This window comes from Podarcis liolepis (genome assembly GCF_965112155.1).
Source record: "Podarcis liolepis genome assembly, chromosome: 14".
Taxonomy (NCBI): Eukaryota; Metazoa; Chordata; class Lepidosauria; order Squamata; family Lacertidae; genus Podarcis; species Podarcis liolepis.
Genome location: NC_139569.1, coordinates 9,915,539 through 9,931,052, shown reverse-complemented (window position 1 = coordinate 9,931,052; position 15,514 = coordinate 9,915,539). Strand labels below are relative to the sequence as shown.

The 15,514-nt window shown below is 47.0% G+C and overlaps 1 protein-coding gene across 5 annotated transcripts in view; it reads right to left on the bottom strand.

Moving 5' to 3' along the window:
* The window catches only part of LOC310692819 (multidrug resistance-associated protein 1-like), a 73,271-nt gene that overhangs the window by 31,201 nt on the left and 26,556 nt on the right, over window positions 1-15,514 (bottom strand). For all 5 annotated transcript variants that reach the window (XM_083474129.1, XM_083474130.1, XM_083474131.1 and 2 more), the window contains exons 6-13: window positions 11,759-11,820; window positions 10,430-10,561; window positions 8,869-9,096; window positions 7,057-7,234; window positions 5,669-5,830; window positions 4,541-4,633; window positions 3,653-3,856; window positions 809-955 (exon numbers count right to left, since the gene is read on the bottom strand). In XM_083474129.1, the coding sequence (XP_083330255.1) occupies window positions 809-955; window positions 3,653-3,856; window positions 4,541-4,633; window positions 5,669-5,830; window positions 7,057-7,234; window positions 8,869-9,096; window positions 10,430-10,561; window positions 11,759-11,820 (1,206 nt within the window). The remainder of the gene's footprint in view (window positions 1-808; window positions 956-3,652; window positions 3,857-4,540; window positions 4,634-5,668; window positions 5,831-7,056; window positions 7,235-8,868; window positions 9,097-10,429; window positions 10,562-11,758; window positions 11,821-15,514) is intronic.

Below are 15,514 nucleotides of genomic sequence, written 5' to 3'. Positions count from 1 at the left end.
AGGCACCAGGCCCACCAAAGCAAACAGGACATGAAGGCTGGCAACATCAACCCTGCCCTGTGGGGAATCCCTTGCAGATGACTGCAGTGCTTGGAGACAGACAGGTCATGCATCCACAGCAGCAACCAGAGGAGGAATGACCGCTGGGCGGAGCATAGAGAGAAGAAACGCCATGGTGCATCTGCAGCAGCACAACCACCAGACGCCTTCATGTGCCCCAGCTGCAACAAAATATAGCCCTCCTGTATCAGTCTCTACAGCCACAGCAGGTGCTGCGACTCTCCAACAGTTTGACTTCACCCCCAAAGGTGCACTCCTCCATTGTCTCCTGAGACAGACAGATGCCAAGCAGTACAATTCAAATCTATGGTGTGATCTATCAAACACTAATGACAATGATAACCAAGTGCTACCTCCAGGAAGGAGGCCACCGAATCCCAGCTGCTCTGGGTCAACCATGGGAGGGAGCTGTTGCCTTCGTGCCCCAATTAAGGGCTGCCCAGAAGCAACTGGTGGGCCAATGTGGAAACCACAGGAGGCCCCTCCAGCCTTCTTATTTGGCCTTTAGGAATTCCCACAAGGCTACAACACTCGCTGGCTTGTTCTGCACCCTGAGTGCTTTCGCTTGTTTTCCAGCCCAGGAGTTGTGTTTCCTTGTAGCCAGTCTACCTTGGGCCACATTCCAGCAGTGAGCAAGGACAGGAGCAAAAGAATATGCATGAGACTCTTAACTGTGTACAGTTGGCTGCAGTCCCCTGCCCCCTGCCCGCTCCCGGCCCAAGGCAACTGCCTGCAAAGAAACCCTTACTTGCACGATGCTGCTGATGACCATCGGAAGGATGTTCAGGGGGAACCGGAGGATGTTAAACAATGCCAGCGACACAAAGGCCTTCTGAGCATCCAGGACATTCTGGTCGGCAGTTTTCACAAAAACAGCAAATGTTGACAGAGCAACCTGGAAAAAAGAGAAATCAATGACATGTTGTGCCTGGTTGTGCCTGGTTTTGTGTGTGTGTGTGTGTGTGTGTGTGTGTATCTACACACACACACACACACACACACACACACACACACACACACACAAATTGCATCTTTATAAAAAGGAGGGAGAAAGAGCGATTCCACTTTGCCTGTTTACTGCAGCCTTTGTCCAACTTGATATCCTCTATGTTTTGGACTACAACTCCCATCAGACCCGTGGCTTATGGGAGTTGTAGTCCAAAGCATCTTAGAGGGCACCATGTTAGGGAAGGCTGTATTTTTTTCAGTAAAAAGAAATGTGTGGGGGTTTTGGGGGAGGTGGAGAGAGATGACACTTTGGTACCAAAGAACCAGTGTCTTCAGAAAAATGTTGAGCCCAGGGAGGAGACATGTTTCTTCTGCCATATCTCCCTGAGGCCAGACCCCTTGCATAGGCAAGAGAAAGTGTGGGTAAGCCCTCAGTTGGGGCATGACAGCTCCATGGCGTAGACAATGCAGATGGATAAGCAGGTATAAATATTTGGAATAAAGTCTTTCGAAAAGCTACAGGATGGAGACACTTGCAATGGGCTCTTTGGTACTCTCAAGAAGATGCTTTCGGTCTACATCTTAGGAGGACCTTTCAGCAACAAAGTACTTAAATCAAAGGGTTCCTTTTCAAAACAGCTCTTGATTATTTTGCTGTTCTTAAGAACACCCATGGTGGACTTAACAGGCTTCCTGCACATGGCCGTGGCTGGGTCACTCATTGTCCTCAGGACTGTGCAAATATTAGTGTTGTGTAGAGAACGTGCAGAAGGGCGTTTCACATTGCAAACAGTGAACCATGACTGGAGTCCAGCTTAAGCAGAGCTGCTGGTTTTCAAAGATTTCAGGAAGCTGCCTTAGTCTGACCTGATCTATTTGCCTCTCCTGCCCAGTATCATCTACTGCAGGAGTGGGGAAACTCTGGTCCTCCAGACACTGCTGAACCACAACTCCCATCAGCCCTAGCAAACGTGGCCAATGGCCCAGGAAGATGGGAGTTGTAGTCCAGCAACATTTTGAGAGCTAAATGTTCCACACTCCAGGCCAGGCAAGTGGCGCCCTTTGTTTGAGCCCAGCACAGCAAACCATTTTCATGCAATCAGAACCCAATCCAGCTGGTGAAAAGTAAGCATTACAGAACATGGCTTCATATAGGAGGTTCCTGTGCTGCCATGAAAAATTGGAAAGATAGTAAAGATAAAGGGACCCCTGACCATTAGGTCCAGTCGCGGACGACTCTGGGGTTGTGGTGCTCATCTCTCTTTATTGGCTGAGGGAGCTGGCGTGCAGCTTCCAGGTCATGTGGCGAACCAGAGCAGCACACGGAAACACCATTTCCTTTCCTGCCAGAGCGGTACCTATTTATCTACTTGCACTTTGATGTCCTTTCGAACTGCTAGGTTGGCAGGAGCAGGGACTGAGCAACGGGAGCTCACCCCATCGCGGGGATTCGAACCACCGACCTTCTGATTGGCAAGTCCTAGGCTCTGTGGTTTAACCCACAGCGCCACCCAGACTCAAATTGGCTCTAAGCAACAGATTAAGGCTGGAAAAGACCATAAAGTCTTTTTGCCAACACCTGCCCAAGGACGGATGCTGTCAAGAAGTTAGGTGGGTGATGACCAGGGAGGGGGATTTTTTTCTTGGTGGTGGCACATGGAATGTCCTCCCCAGGGAGGCTTGCCTGGCACTAAACCTAAAACACTTCCTTTTCAATGCAAGACCTTCTGAAACTGCCCAAGCCTTTCAGACAAGAGCAGCTTTATTAAATTCTGTTGGTGTTATTGCTCCAACTGTGTTTGTTTGTTCGTTTTGCTGATCCTGCAGCATTAAAGCTTTCTTCTTCTTCTTGCTATTGGGTTATTTTACATTCTTTCTTTCTTTCTTAGTAGCAGTTGCTCTAGGATTTGTTTAAGCTGAAGGACGGCATAAAAATGTACTATGGCTGCAATCCTAAGATTGGTGGTGGCAGGGCTGGGAAAGCTGGTGTTCTGTTCTGAACACCCATCCAACGCCTTTGCTGGGCCCTTATTTATTTCACAAGACTTATATACCGCTTGGTTGTAATAAAACCTCAAAGCAATTTACAAAAAGAAGGGACCAGGGAGGAAGTAAGGTCAGAGGGCAGCACTTGTGCTCCTTGTATGCTCTGCTTTCCCCTTTTCTTTTTTTTGACAGCAAGAAAAGGGGAAGGGAAATCCCTGGGAAAGATTTGGGCCAGCTTCTAAGCTGGTCTAAATCTCTCTCTCTCTGGTTTGGTGATGTTCTGGGGGACCAAGAGAACTTTGGATCTTTTGGACCCAAACCATGTCCCAGCCCTCTCCCCCAGCATGCAACCTTTCTTGTTCCTACAGACATCAATTGGGCAAAGGTGTCTGAAGTTTCCCACAGCAGGCAGGGATTCCCCAGGCCACAGGACTGCATGCTGCATAAAATGAAATAAACACTGGGCAACAAGGATCTCCTAGCTTGAATGACGACAGCATGACAAAAACACAATGTATGTTAATATTCTTGCAGCATTCCCTCTTTGAATGAGCGCCCAGATGCGTGGCAAGCGACAAGCAGAGTTCTATGCACAGAAAACAGCAGTCTGTAAGAATACCATCTACCAGCAGCTTTTTGAAAGCACTGCTTTACTCACCAGGAACGGGGCACACACCCACGTGAACGTCCCCACTGCAGAGAGGTAAGCGGACTTTTTGAGCACCTTCAGCTCTTCCTGTCTGATCCCCAGGACTTTCTCTTTGAAGGCTAATTCCCAGGCATAAAGTTTTAGCACTTTGATCCCATTGAGAATTTCATTCATCAGCTTAATCCGGTTGTCCTTGCAATTCATGTGAGCAACCTGAAACGAACCCAATCAAAACAAAAGCAAGTTGAGGCAGCTCTCTCTCTCCCCCAAGTCAGCCTGCGATAAAACTTTTGAACAGTAGCCGTCATTTTAAAATGTTGTTGTTGGGTTTCTTTGTAGCTCTGAGCTATAAAATGAGGCAGCTTTAAGAAATGGAAACTGTGTTTTGTAAAACTTACAACTGACACGTGCTAGCAAGCCATCAATAGGAAAGGAACAAAGAGATGGTTGCAGGTGAAAGCATTAGACTGGCTTGAGTAGCTCCTTCACAAGACAGGAAGGCTGAAAACACCACTGATAGATGTAGATGTTTTAGCAACATCTTAGTTTTGTAACAGCATCTTAGTTAACGATGTGATTTGCCTAACCTTGCAAAACAAGTCCAGAGGAGTCATTAGCCCTTGAGTACACTAAACATACGTGTTTAGTTATCTGGGGTCTAAGCAGAAAGAACCATCTTTTGCAAGATCACTTAGAGAAGGTTCTTTCCCACCAGAGGTGCATAGTGATTTACAAGCAGGGTTGACCGTCACATCAGACCACAAGATACTGATCTTGCTATTACTGGCTGGTATGGTAATTTGCAACATTCTTCCGTGAGGCACAATAGACAGGAAGTCTCAACACGTGCCTTAGAGACGGAATCAATCGTTCTTGGGCAGAAAGCAAGTCTCTTACCTGATAGGTCTTTGTTTTCATTGCTATCACAGCATTGACTGGAACCAGGAGCAGCATGACAGCCACACCGGCCAACACCGAGGCACCTAAATTCTAAAGAGAGCATGTTTAGAATGAAGCATAACGGAAGCACAAAAAACCCGCGGTCCAAATAGTAACCTAGAAGGTGAACCGTTGCAGGAATGAGCAGGTACTTTCCTGCCTTTTAGCCAGAGGAAACTGGGGAAGAGTGATGAGTGGGAGAGCACCTGCCTTGAAGGCAGAGTCCCCGATTCAACCCCTGCCATTTCTAGTTAAGAGGTTCAAGTAACAGAGTGTGGAAGAAACTGACGAGCCACTGCCAGTCAGAGGAGACAGGAGTCTGATTCGCAGCTTTGCATATTCAGATTCCAGTCATTAGTTGAGGGTTACAGCATGAGAGTGTCAAAGAGCGAGCTGGCAGTAAATCACACCATTCAAAGTTGGAGCTAGCTCTTTATTAATGGTTGGTTGTCAGGCCTAATGAGCACAACAGCTCATCCTCAGCAGGTCTGACCCCATGAATCAGTTGCGAAGACTGAAAGTCCCTGCCTCCCCAGGGCTTTCCCCAAACAATTAGAGACTGTGCCTGCGTGAGCCTGCCACTGCTCTGCCCATTTCAGCTCTCTTCTGGTTCTGGGAGACCAGCAGGGAGGGAAGCTTAACACAGGAGGATGGGGAGACATCCATGCTCTGCGTCAAGCCTGACTCGTCTCTGCTTCTTGCCTCCCTCCTCTCCTGCTTCAGTTTCTGCCTCTGATTCTGGACTTCTCTCTGCCACAGATTCTCCCTGCTCACAAAACCCTTCAGCTTCTGACACCTCCTCCCCCCAGCCTTCTCCCTGTGACTACTCATCATTGTCCCACCGCCACTCCCTGGGCTCTGAGCCTTCTTCCCTTGATGGTTCCCCAGCTGGTTCCGTCCACCATTCCTCTGCATCTTACCAGTCCAAGACAGAGAGCTGCCTGCACTTCTTTCCCTTCCCTGTTATCCCATCCTGGATTCTGAAGCCCTAATCCTTTGATGACAGGATTCTGGCTTTCCCTTGAGTAAAATAAGCACCATTGTTTAGCTGCAGTAAAGGAAACAATGGACGCACAGTACTTTTACCTGCCACAGCAAACAGAGAGCCAGTATGACTTGCAAAGGTGCAGACCAGACCATGTTGATGTAGGTAGCCAAGTCCATGAACCTCTGGGCATCCACTGACATCAGGTTGACAATTTCTCCAACCGTAGATGTCTTCCTTGCTGAATTTGTGATGACCAAGGCCTTGGCAGGGTAGAGGAGAGGAAGACAAAATGAAAAGTCCAGAGGCTGGAAGGTTTGCTGGGGCATAAAGAACTTTGATTGGCAAAATCCTACTTCCCTAGATGCAGAGGTTTGGCAGCAAAGGTGCTGGATAAACACACACACACACACACACACACACACACACACACACACACATATATAAACACATGAACTAAAGGGAAGCCAAGCATGGGCTTAAAGTTTGGGACAGAATGCTCTCAAATGGAAAAACTGTCATGCCTAGAGCTTTAGAAATCAAAAGAATTTTTCTTTCCCTCTTAAAAAAAATAACCTCCAAAGGTTTTGGATAGGTCATACCTATAAGCCAGAAACATCAATTAAATAGTGAGAGGTTAACTAAATAAGCATATATCATCAAACAAGTTGAGTTTATGAACTTGCTAGATGGTATGCAGACGGTGTTTGGTGGTAGAGAACATTCTTTTGAAAGGAGGAGCTCCCACTACCAACCTCTGGCATCTTCGACTAATCAGGGAGAAGGTGACTGGAAAGATCTCTTTTAGCCATGGACCCTGAGGAGCTACTACTAATCAGGACAGGCGATACTGGGTGAAATGAACAGCTGGCGTGAACTGGTGTAAGACTGTCCTGTCATCGTTTCTGATAGAAGCAGGCAGTGTCTCTAAGGTGAATTTGGATCCCATTCAAAACAAACATCACCAAGAAGAAAGGAATGAAAATGCCACTGGGAGCCTAGGAAGCTGGCTTAATATGTAGCCGGACTAGCTATCCATTGAGCTCAGTATTGTCCGCACTAATGACTGGCAGCCGCTCTCCAGGGATCCAGACAGGGAACGTTCTCAGCCCTAACTGGTAGGGAAGAAGCCACAGCCCTTCTTCCAGTTGAGTAATTAAAGCACATCGGCTGCATTTGCCATCTGGAGCAAGCCATTCCCCAAAGGATAAGGGGCAGTGTTGCTAAGCTACGCTTCTAGGCTGGAAGTCATTTGTGAGCAGCTGCAGCCAGGGCAGCGTCTCGAGATGTGGGCGAGGATCATCACAGCTCCCTATGCAGCTGGGGACAAATGCAGCAATGCTACCCCAGCCTAAAGTTAAAGCCAACCGTGGGGGTTTAGGATGAAAGCTTATTGAGAGAGACATTTAGTCTAGTTCACTGCGAGTGCCAATCCCTGTGGATAAAGTGATGTCAGGTGGGGTTAGGGTATACATCTGCAGGTCTCTACCTTCCGATAGACTGCACCGATCACAGCTGTTTTAAGCCTCATCCCCGTCACGAAGCAGATGTGGAAGTACTGGTGGAGGACCAGAGTCTGCAGGCCGGTGGAGACGAAGAGGAGTGCTGTGTACAGGTAGCCTTGCCAATTGGGGGCGTTCTTGTCATTCACAAAGTTGATGAGCAACCTGCAAACGAAGCAGGCATTTGAAAGGAAGCCAGCGAAAAGCCCTGGTTAGACAGTGAGCGAGGGACGTTCACTACCTCCAGTTCCCTACAGGTCCAAAGATGGCGGTGTGGGCCTGCAGGGAAACGAGACTGAAAACACTCTGGCCGTGAAACAGGTCAATTAAAGAGAGTGGGGGTGGAATTCCAACCAGCTCTTAAATGCAAATATTTTTGAAGTGGCTAACGAAAGAAACAGACGACAATACAATTTTACAGCTGTAAGGTCTCCTAAAATCCAATTAAATAGCTGCTAAAAATATATTTGAACGCATGGGCAAATTAAAAGTTTTTTTGTTTTTTAAAAAATATCCTTGCCTGACACTTAATGGTATGGACCAGGCAAGCAGCCTAGGGAAAGCGTTCTGCAGAGCCACCACTAAAGAGGCCATTGGCGATGCTTGATTATTTCAGAGTGCTGCCTTTGCTATGCAATAACCCAGCCAGGGAGATTTAAAGTGGGGAAAATACATAACTTATGAGACCGGACAGACTTCCAAGCATGTCATGCACAAGGGAGGTTTTTGTGGGTTTGTTTATTTGGCTTTCTTACCCCGCCCTCCACCACAGTAAGATTCCAGGGGTTACAATTGTATAAAAATTAGAATCAGTTAAAACAAAGTGCGTTCCAAAGTAAGTACGGTGTGGGCTTGCCACTGAGATTTCAGCACCTCCTTCCCAAATATTTCCTTAAAAATCACATTGCCCGTGTTCTCTATCTAAAACTCCAGGGTGTGATGTTAAGAGAGAAGCACCGGAGTTTGATGGAAGAGCAAAAAAATTGCATTTATAAGGGTCAATCCCAGACAGCTCTGGCTAAAAGCAGAAGGCGGAAGGCGGAAGGCAATACAAAAGGCATCTCTCTGCTGAAGATCCTAGAGTGCTATTATGCACCAGAGAAGTTCATTTTGAACAAGATGAACAAATCCGCTTGACTTTCATATGAGGCACAGCCCATTTACATGGATCGCTGAGCAAACGTACTAGAGTTCAATTGCAGTTTTATGTGAACAAAGTGTTCCTGCTCAAACACAGCCACATTGCCCTGCAGTGAAGGGGAAGGCCAGGAGAGGGTTAACATGCCATCTTCAGGGAAGATGTTCTGTACCTTCTCACCAAGGAATGCTTGAAAATCTTCCAAGCGGATTGCCAAGAGTGCCTCCAAATGCTGTGAAAACCGCTGTTGTAAGTGGAGGAACAGAAACACCATGTAAACTCCTGGACAGCAGTTTTCCTAAGCGTGCCAGACTGTATGAAATCTGGGGACATCTATTTCTGGTTCTGATGAGTGTGAAAGTGGGAAATGGCTAGCTCAGGCACCCCCAAACTCGGCTCTCCAGATGTTTCGGGACTACACTCCCATCATCCCTGACCGCTGGTCCTGTTAGCTAGGGATAATGGGAGTTGTAGTCCCAAAACATCTGGAGGGCCGAGTTTGGAGGTGCCTGGGCTGGGAGACCCAAGTAAACCACTCTCTGCTTTATAAAGGGAAGAGGAGCATCAAAAGCAATCAACAACCACCCATGGAAAAGTTTGATAGCAGCAGCAACTATCCATGCACTCTACAGTGATGGGAGCAAGACAGCGCTCTGCTTACCTTAAGAGTTCAGGTCCTGTAAACATCATAAGGTCGTGGAAGGCCTTGAAGAGGAAACTCATGAGGAAGTATGGCCCAAACGACTTGTATAAGACCTTAGCAAGAGACGGCTCCTTGTCCCTTTGAGAAGGTTTAATGATCAGAGCTTCAGCTTCTTCCATCACATCCCCGTTCGAGCCACTGGATTTTGTAGGTTTCTTGGGCGAGTACAGCATTGGCGTCGAGAGCCTATCGAAACAGAAGCGTCCAGAGATTCTGTATTCACTGGCATACTTTATTTGCACACAACGTGTACTTATGGTATTTTCATATTTCTTTATTACAACTGTGAAAAAAATGGTGTAGAATTCATCGCCGCCACCGCCCACTCCAGATATTGCTGAACTACAGCTCCTAACATCCCTTGAATGCTGGCCAGGAATTGGCAAGCCAACATCACCTGGTGAGCAAGTTTCTAACCCCAGGTACAGGTGGCAGGTCAGGTGCAGTTCTCCACCTGGCCATTAGCTGCTGCTTTTTGTGAGGGGTGGAGGGAGAGACGAGGGCGGTGGCCACATGCAAAAGGAGTCAAGTTGCCTGCATGTTTAGTAGCCATATAGAAGAGAGAATTACAGCAGCTTTACCTTGCGGGACAGGCTAGGCTCACTGAAATATTCTCTGAGACGCCCCAGGTATAGGGCGGTATATAAATTCAATAAATAATAATAATAATAATCTGTTAAAGGTGCACCCTGGCTTCTTTTGCATCTGGCTGCTTTAAATAAGAGGGAAATGGGTTTCAAAGTTATGCAAAGTCTTGCATCTGTAAGAAAGTCAAAGAAGAGGCGGAAAATGCCTTGGCAGAGAAGCAGGCCTGCGTTCCTTGGAAATATGCTGTAAGTCAGGGATCGGCAACCTAAGGCCCATGTGTGGCCCATGGGGGTCGTTTAAGCGGTCCATGGACCCCCGCCGCCCGCTCAGGGACCCCTGCTGCCCGCTCAGTCGGCTCCCATGCACCACACTAAATCGGTGAAGATCAGAGTGGGGACCGCCTACCGCGACGCTGGCCAGCTTCCCATTGGCTGCAGGAAGCTCCGGCCCAACGCGGCGTCTGCGGGACCATGTACTGGCCCAAGCCACAAAAACTCTTCCGACCCCTGCTGTAAACCATCCGTTAATTTTGGAACTGCCTGAGTGCAACTGTGTTTCGGAGTCTGAGGCTTTGAATAGCTGCAAGGCAGGGTTTGCGATTCAGCTACTCATTGACTTTTTTGCCTTCTCCCCTCTCCTGGACTCACCCAGCGTTTCTCGCCTTTTGCAGAGCCAGGACAGAAACGGTTGAGGAGCCCCTCCCCCCCCCCACTTCATGCTTTCTGTTTTACAGACTTTGTTGTAGAAAGGAAGTTTACAGAGAAAATGAAAGGTGAAACCTCAGTGGATTTATACTGAGAATGATTTGCACTACCCCCTACAAGCCCTAGCCAGCACAAGGAATGATACTCTAGCAACATCTGGCAGCCACCGGCTCCCCACCTTTGGATTCTTAGTAGTTTAACACTGACGGTAAACTTAAAATACTTACGTTTTTGCCTTCGCATACTCCTTCGCCCAGTTCTGAACCATACCAGGCACCACTTCTTCAGATGTATCCTCCTTGTTTAACGACCACAGGTCTTTCGCTTCCAACGGCTGCCGATATCCTTGAATCATCAACCTACGTTAGAAAATGTGCAGCAGTTAGTCAAAGAGTGCATAGAAAATCAGAAAACCGAGGCCTTCCCCCCTGCAAGCCAAAAGTTATAGAAACAGCTGCAATTTCTCCTCTACTGAATAGCACACCAATTGGCATCATGGTTTTATAGTGTGATATAATCCCTCTCTCTAGAACAATATGGCCTCCCTCAAAAGCTCTCCATTCTTCTCCAGTCATGGGTAGCTTGTGGCTCAGGGTCCCTTCTATCCTCAAAACAAGATCGGCTTGGCCTTAGAGCGGAACTTTTTTGCTGCTTGCGTCTATTTTACAAAAATAGAAAAAGCTTTCTTTACTGTATTCAGCTGAACTCTTTTTTACCTGGTTTTACACAACTGTATTTATTCTATTCTATTTACGCCGCTGCTGTTTTTTAAGTACAGTGGTACCTCCGGTTGCGCACGGGATCCGTTCCGGAGCTCCGGTCGGATCCCAAGGAATTCGCAACCAGAGGTGCTGCTTCTGTACCTCTGTGCATGCGCGCGCAAAACCCAGAAAAATACTTCTTTGTTTGCCGCATATATGTTACCGGAGGTGAAAGCAACTAGAGTTACCACTGTATTTGTTTTCATGCTGCTTTTTAATAATAATAATATTGCATATTGCTTTGGGCATCGCCCAGTGGCAAAACCACTTACAGAGAACTGCAAGTATATATAATCAGTATTTCTGTAGCAGAAACATATGAAATGCAAACATAGGTGAACGCCTTAGGCCAGCAGCAGGGAACTTAAGCTCCACTAGATGGGTGCTGGACAACAATTCCCATCATCCCGGATCATTGGCCATTGTGGCTGAGGCTGATGGGAGTGGTCAATGACACCCCCATCCCTGCCTTAGGTAAGAAAAGAGGAAGGAAGGAAGGAAAACAGAGAGAGAATGAAAGAGAAAGAAGGAAAGAAAGCAGCCAGCCCACTGTCTTTGAGAATTTCAATGCTTCACCCCTCAAATATGCTGTTATTCATATGGTCATTGGTTTATTTCACTTGGAATTCTTGATACGCAACCGTTTTTGTTTCTCATTTCTTTCTAAGGAGGAGCCAGCACCCAATATGACTTATATGTCAAACTGCCAAGGATAACAGAGCCTCGAGCAAACCTTAAACAGGCATAGGGAAAGTAGGTTGATGGAGCTCAAATGTGAACCATTTGTCCTCTTACCCAGTGATCCACCAGAATGTGATCCTGGACAGAAAAGAAGCGCTGTATTCCGGGCAGGGATTCTAAGGAGTGAAAAATATTCAACCTGTTACAAATCAGATTTAATATTTCTGCTTTTCTGCAGAATGTAACATTCAAGTGCTTTTTCTTAATCCCAACAAAGCTTGCCACACCTAGTTTCTCATTTCCATGCCGAATTTTAGTTGTATTACACACGCTAACTTGCACGCAAACACTAGGGGTTCCCATTTAACATTATGAATTCAGTTCAATAATGCGTGCCAAATTAAAACCAAGCACGTAGACGGCACGTCTCACAAAACCCCAGCGTGTGTATGTATATAACACATGAGAAACATTTTCAAATGGAGCTCTCTAACAGCGATAGGGAGAAGTACCAGATTTTTTTTGGGGGGGGGAGTTTTTATCATGCTGAACCCCCAAATTGGAGCCACTAGCTAATTCTCAGCTGCAAGGCCCCACTCCCTGCCTCTGCAATTAGACTCTAAGTTTTAAACAACATGTTCGAGAACACAGGAAGCTGCCTCAGAGCACCTCCTTTGCCTGTACCATGTCCCAAGGCTGACCCTGACATCTCCAGCTAAAGGCCCCCAATCGAAATCCTGGATGATGCTAGTATTATTTATGCCGACAGGTAAGACTCCTGCAGGATTTCAGGCAGGGGCCTTTGGCTGGAGAGGCCAGAGGCCGAACTTGAGATCTTCTACATGCAATGCAGCTGACTCTGTCTCCGAGCTATACTGCCCTTCACTCAAATCCTCCTGCCACAAACCGAAAAATATTCCGGTCAACTGGAATCAGCGCTGCTTGGCTCCAAAAGCACCTTAGCGCACATATGGCAAGGATGTCAGCAGTTTTATTAGAGCTATCAGGAAAAACTTTCCCTTCCCCAGCGTCAGAAACCCGCAGCCAAACTAGAAAATATTCGGCGTCTCAGTTCCTTCCAACAGATTAAAGGCCCGGCCAATTATACAACATTAAGTCAGGGTTACGGAAAGGGCAGTCTCCCGGGTGGTGAGACAGCGCTCAGTCCCTCACTTCCATTCTAGCTCAACGCCCAACCGCACTGCTGAAAAGCAGCCGCCAACTTCAACAGAGAGCACATTCCCAAGGAGGAGAGCCCTTCGCACCAATCCTGGTTGGTGCTCACTTCCTGGAGTGGTGAGCACAAAAGCCCACGCTGGCACTGCTCAAGTTCCTTTCCCCAGGAATGAGAAGGCTTATACTTTCTGTTCTGCAAAAGCTGTCTACTTATATGCCCCAAACAAATGAAATACCGTGAAAATCCCTGAAACGAGAAGTAATCGACTAGAAATATTATCTTATGGAAATGGACTAAATAAACCTTAAATGACCAAAATTCAAAGAAAGGGGGTAGAACTCCCAAAAATTCTGAAGTATTATACTGTAATCCTAGCTCGACTTAGGTGAAGCAAAGGTCGTTTAAGGTTTATGATTTTCCTATTTCTTTCTGAGGAAACTGAATAGTTCAGTGAAACGAGGTTTGTAGCCGGCATCCCATTAAGGCTTTGTTCAATTTTAGGTTTTTCTAATTTTTTCCCTTAAAACTTTTGATTTTTATTATTTAGTCCATTTCCATAAGATAATATTTCTAGTCGATTACTTCTCATTTCAGGGATTTTCACGGTATTTCATTTGTTTAGTGCAATTTCTCGGTTCCGTGACTGTCTTTTTTCTACTGCTGTCTACAGTCATACCTCGGGTTGAATATGCTTCATGTTGAGCATGTTCGAGTTGCGCTCCGCGGCAACCCAGAAGTAATGGAGCGTGTTACTTCCGGGTTTCACCACTCACGCAGACGCTCAAAATGACGTCATGCAGAAGCGGCGAAAAGCGACGTGTGTGTACGCAGACATGCCATCGCTAGTTACGTTTGCTTCTGGGTGCGAATGGGGCTCCGGAACAGATCCCATTCGCATCCCGAGGTACCACTGTACTTATATGCCAGCTTTTGCCAACCTGCCGCTCTCTAGCCCTGGCTGGCTTTTGCCACCAGACAGCCTCCACCAACACCCCAATCCCAGCCACCATGAACCTGTCTCGGCCTCTTGGCTTCACGAATACCTCACTTGGCCTGTTCTTATCACCACCACCACCTGCAGGAATTCGGCTGGGTCCAGGAAAGGGAAGAGGACTGCTTTGGGCACAAAGAGCCAAGCTGAGCGAGAACTCACTGCTCCTGGCCCAGCAACACAACACATTATAAAGTTATTTCTCCGGGCTGGAGACAAGGCACTCTCTGTCCTTGCTTTCCGCTGAACAGTCCAGAGTGTCCCTAACTTATCACACAGCCGCTGGAGCCCCAACTGCCCTATTAATCATCTGTGTCTGGAAGCCTGTTTACATATGGCAGGGCTTGTGAGGTCAAAAACAACACACTGAGGCATGGTGGTGGTCCCCACCCTCTGGTGAAGGCGGAAAGCAGCAGCTAAAAAAACAAAAGCCAATATGCTCTTATGTATCATCTCAGGCGGATGAAACCAGGCACAAGTTATGCTTTGATTTAAAAGCAAGGGGGAAAAGCGGCCGCTACCACCCACCCGACCATGATTATTATTTCCAAAGGAATGCCAAGGGGGTGGCGTAAGGATCTCCCCGATTCCTCTCCTAGCTTTGGCACAGCCGGCACAATCACCGCTTGGTTACCGAGAGCGTTGTTGTGAAGTATAGAAGAAGCCAAGCACCTCCTGCATTATCGCATTCCTTCGTGTGCTCAAGTTTTCCATGGAAGAACACCATACGGACAACTCCCAAAAATAATAGAAAGCAGATCTGCATGGAAACCCCTCTGAACTACCGGAACAGCCAGTGGCCATTGATGAATATGGCTTAAAGGCAGTGAGATTCTCAGTTCTGGATCTGGGGAAAGGATGAACAGGCACAACGGGAAGGGGAGCCTGGGCCGCCTGCTCGCCAGCCCCACCAGCAGCATTTTGCTATCTATCAAAACTAAGCTACTTGCAAGAGCCAGAGAGCAAGATTTTATCTGCCCCAGAGATCAAAAGAGGCAGAGAATAGGCTGAAGACAAATATTTATGTTGGCAGAAGTCAGTGGCAACAGGTCAAACACGATGAAGGGCTTTGACTGCTCTTTCTGACTGATTGCATTCCTATTAGGAAGAAATGCCCCCCCCCCCTTTTGAAATGAATCAATTCACAGCAAAACAGTCGCTGTAACCAAAAAGACCCGAGTTCAGGTTCCAAGCAAATTCTGCCTTGGATTACATTACCATTCATTAGAGTCTTCATTAAGATATATTACTTAAACAATGTAACTCTAAATGGGCAGCAGCAGCAAGTACCATAATCTCGTCAGGTTTGCAACCACTCGGGTGAGGTAGCTCTCTACTCACAAACAGGGAACTGAAAGCAAGTCCCTAGAGTGGGTAAGATTTGAACACAGGCCTTTCCTTCTGGAGAACATTTCTAACCTAGAAGTCCTATCCAGTTTTTAACCAGAATAACTGCTAACTTGTTTTGTTTACCTATTAAGAGTATCGTTTGCCATCGTTTCCATTTCGGAAGAGTGTTCTACCGCAGCATGCAATCAGCCAGCAGTGCTACAGGGACAAGACTACTGTAAGAATTCGCACCCATTACAGGGGTTCTTCAAGCACTACATCAAGTGGTGGTTGGGCGTAACAAAAATAAAACCAAAGGAATCTTGGGTTCACATATTCTGTTCTTTCTTGGCACTCCGAGATTAGCAACTTT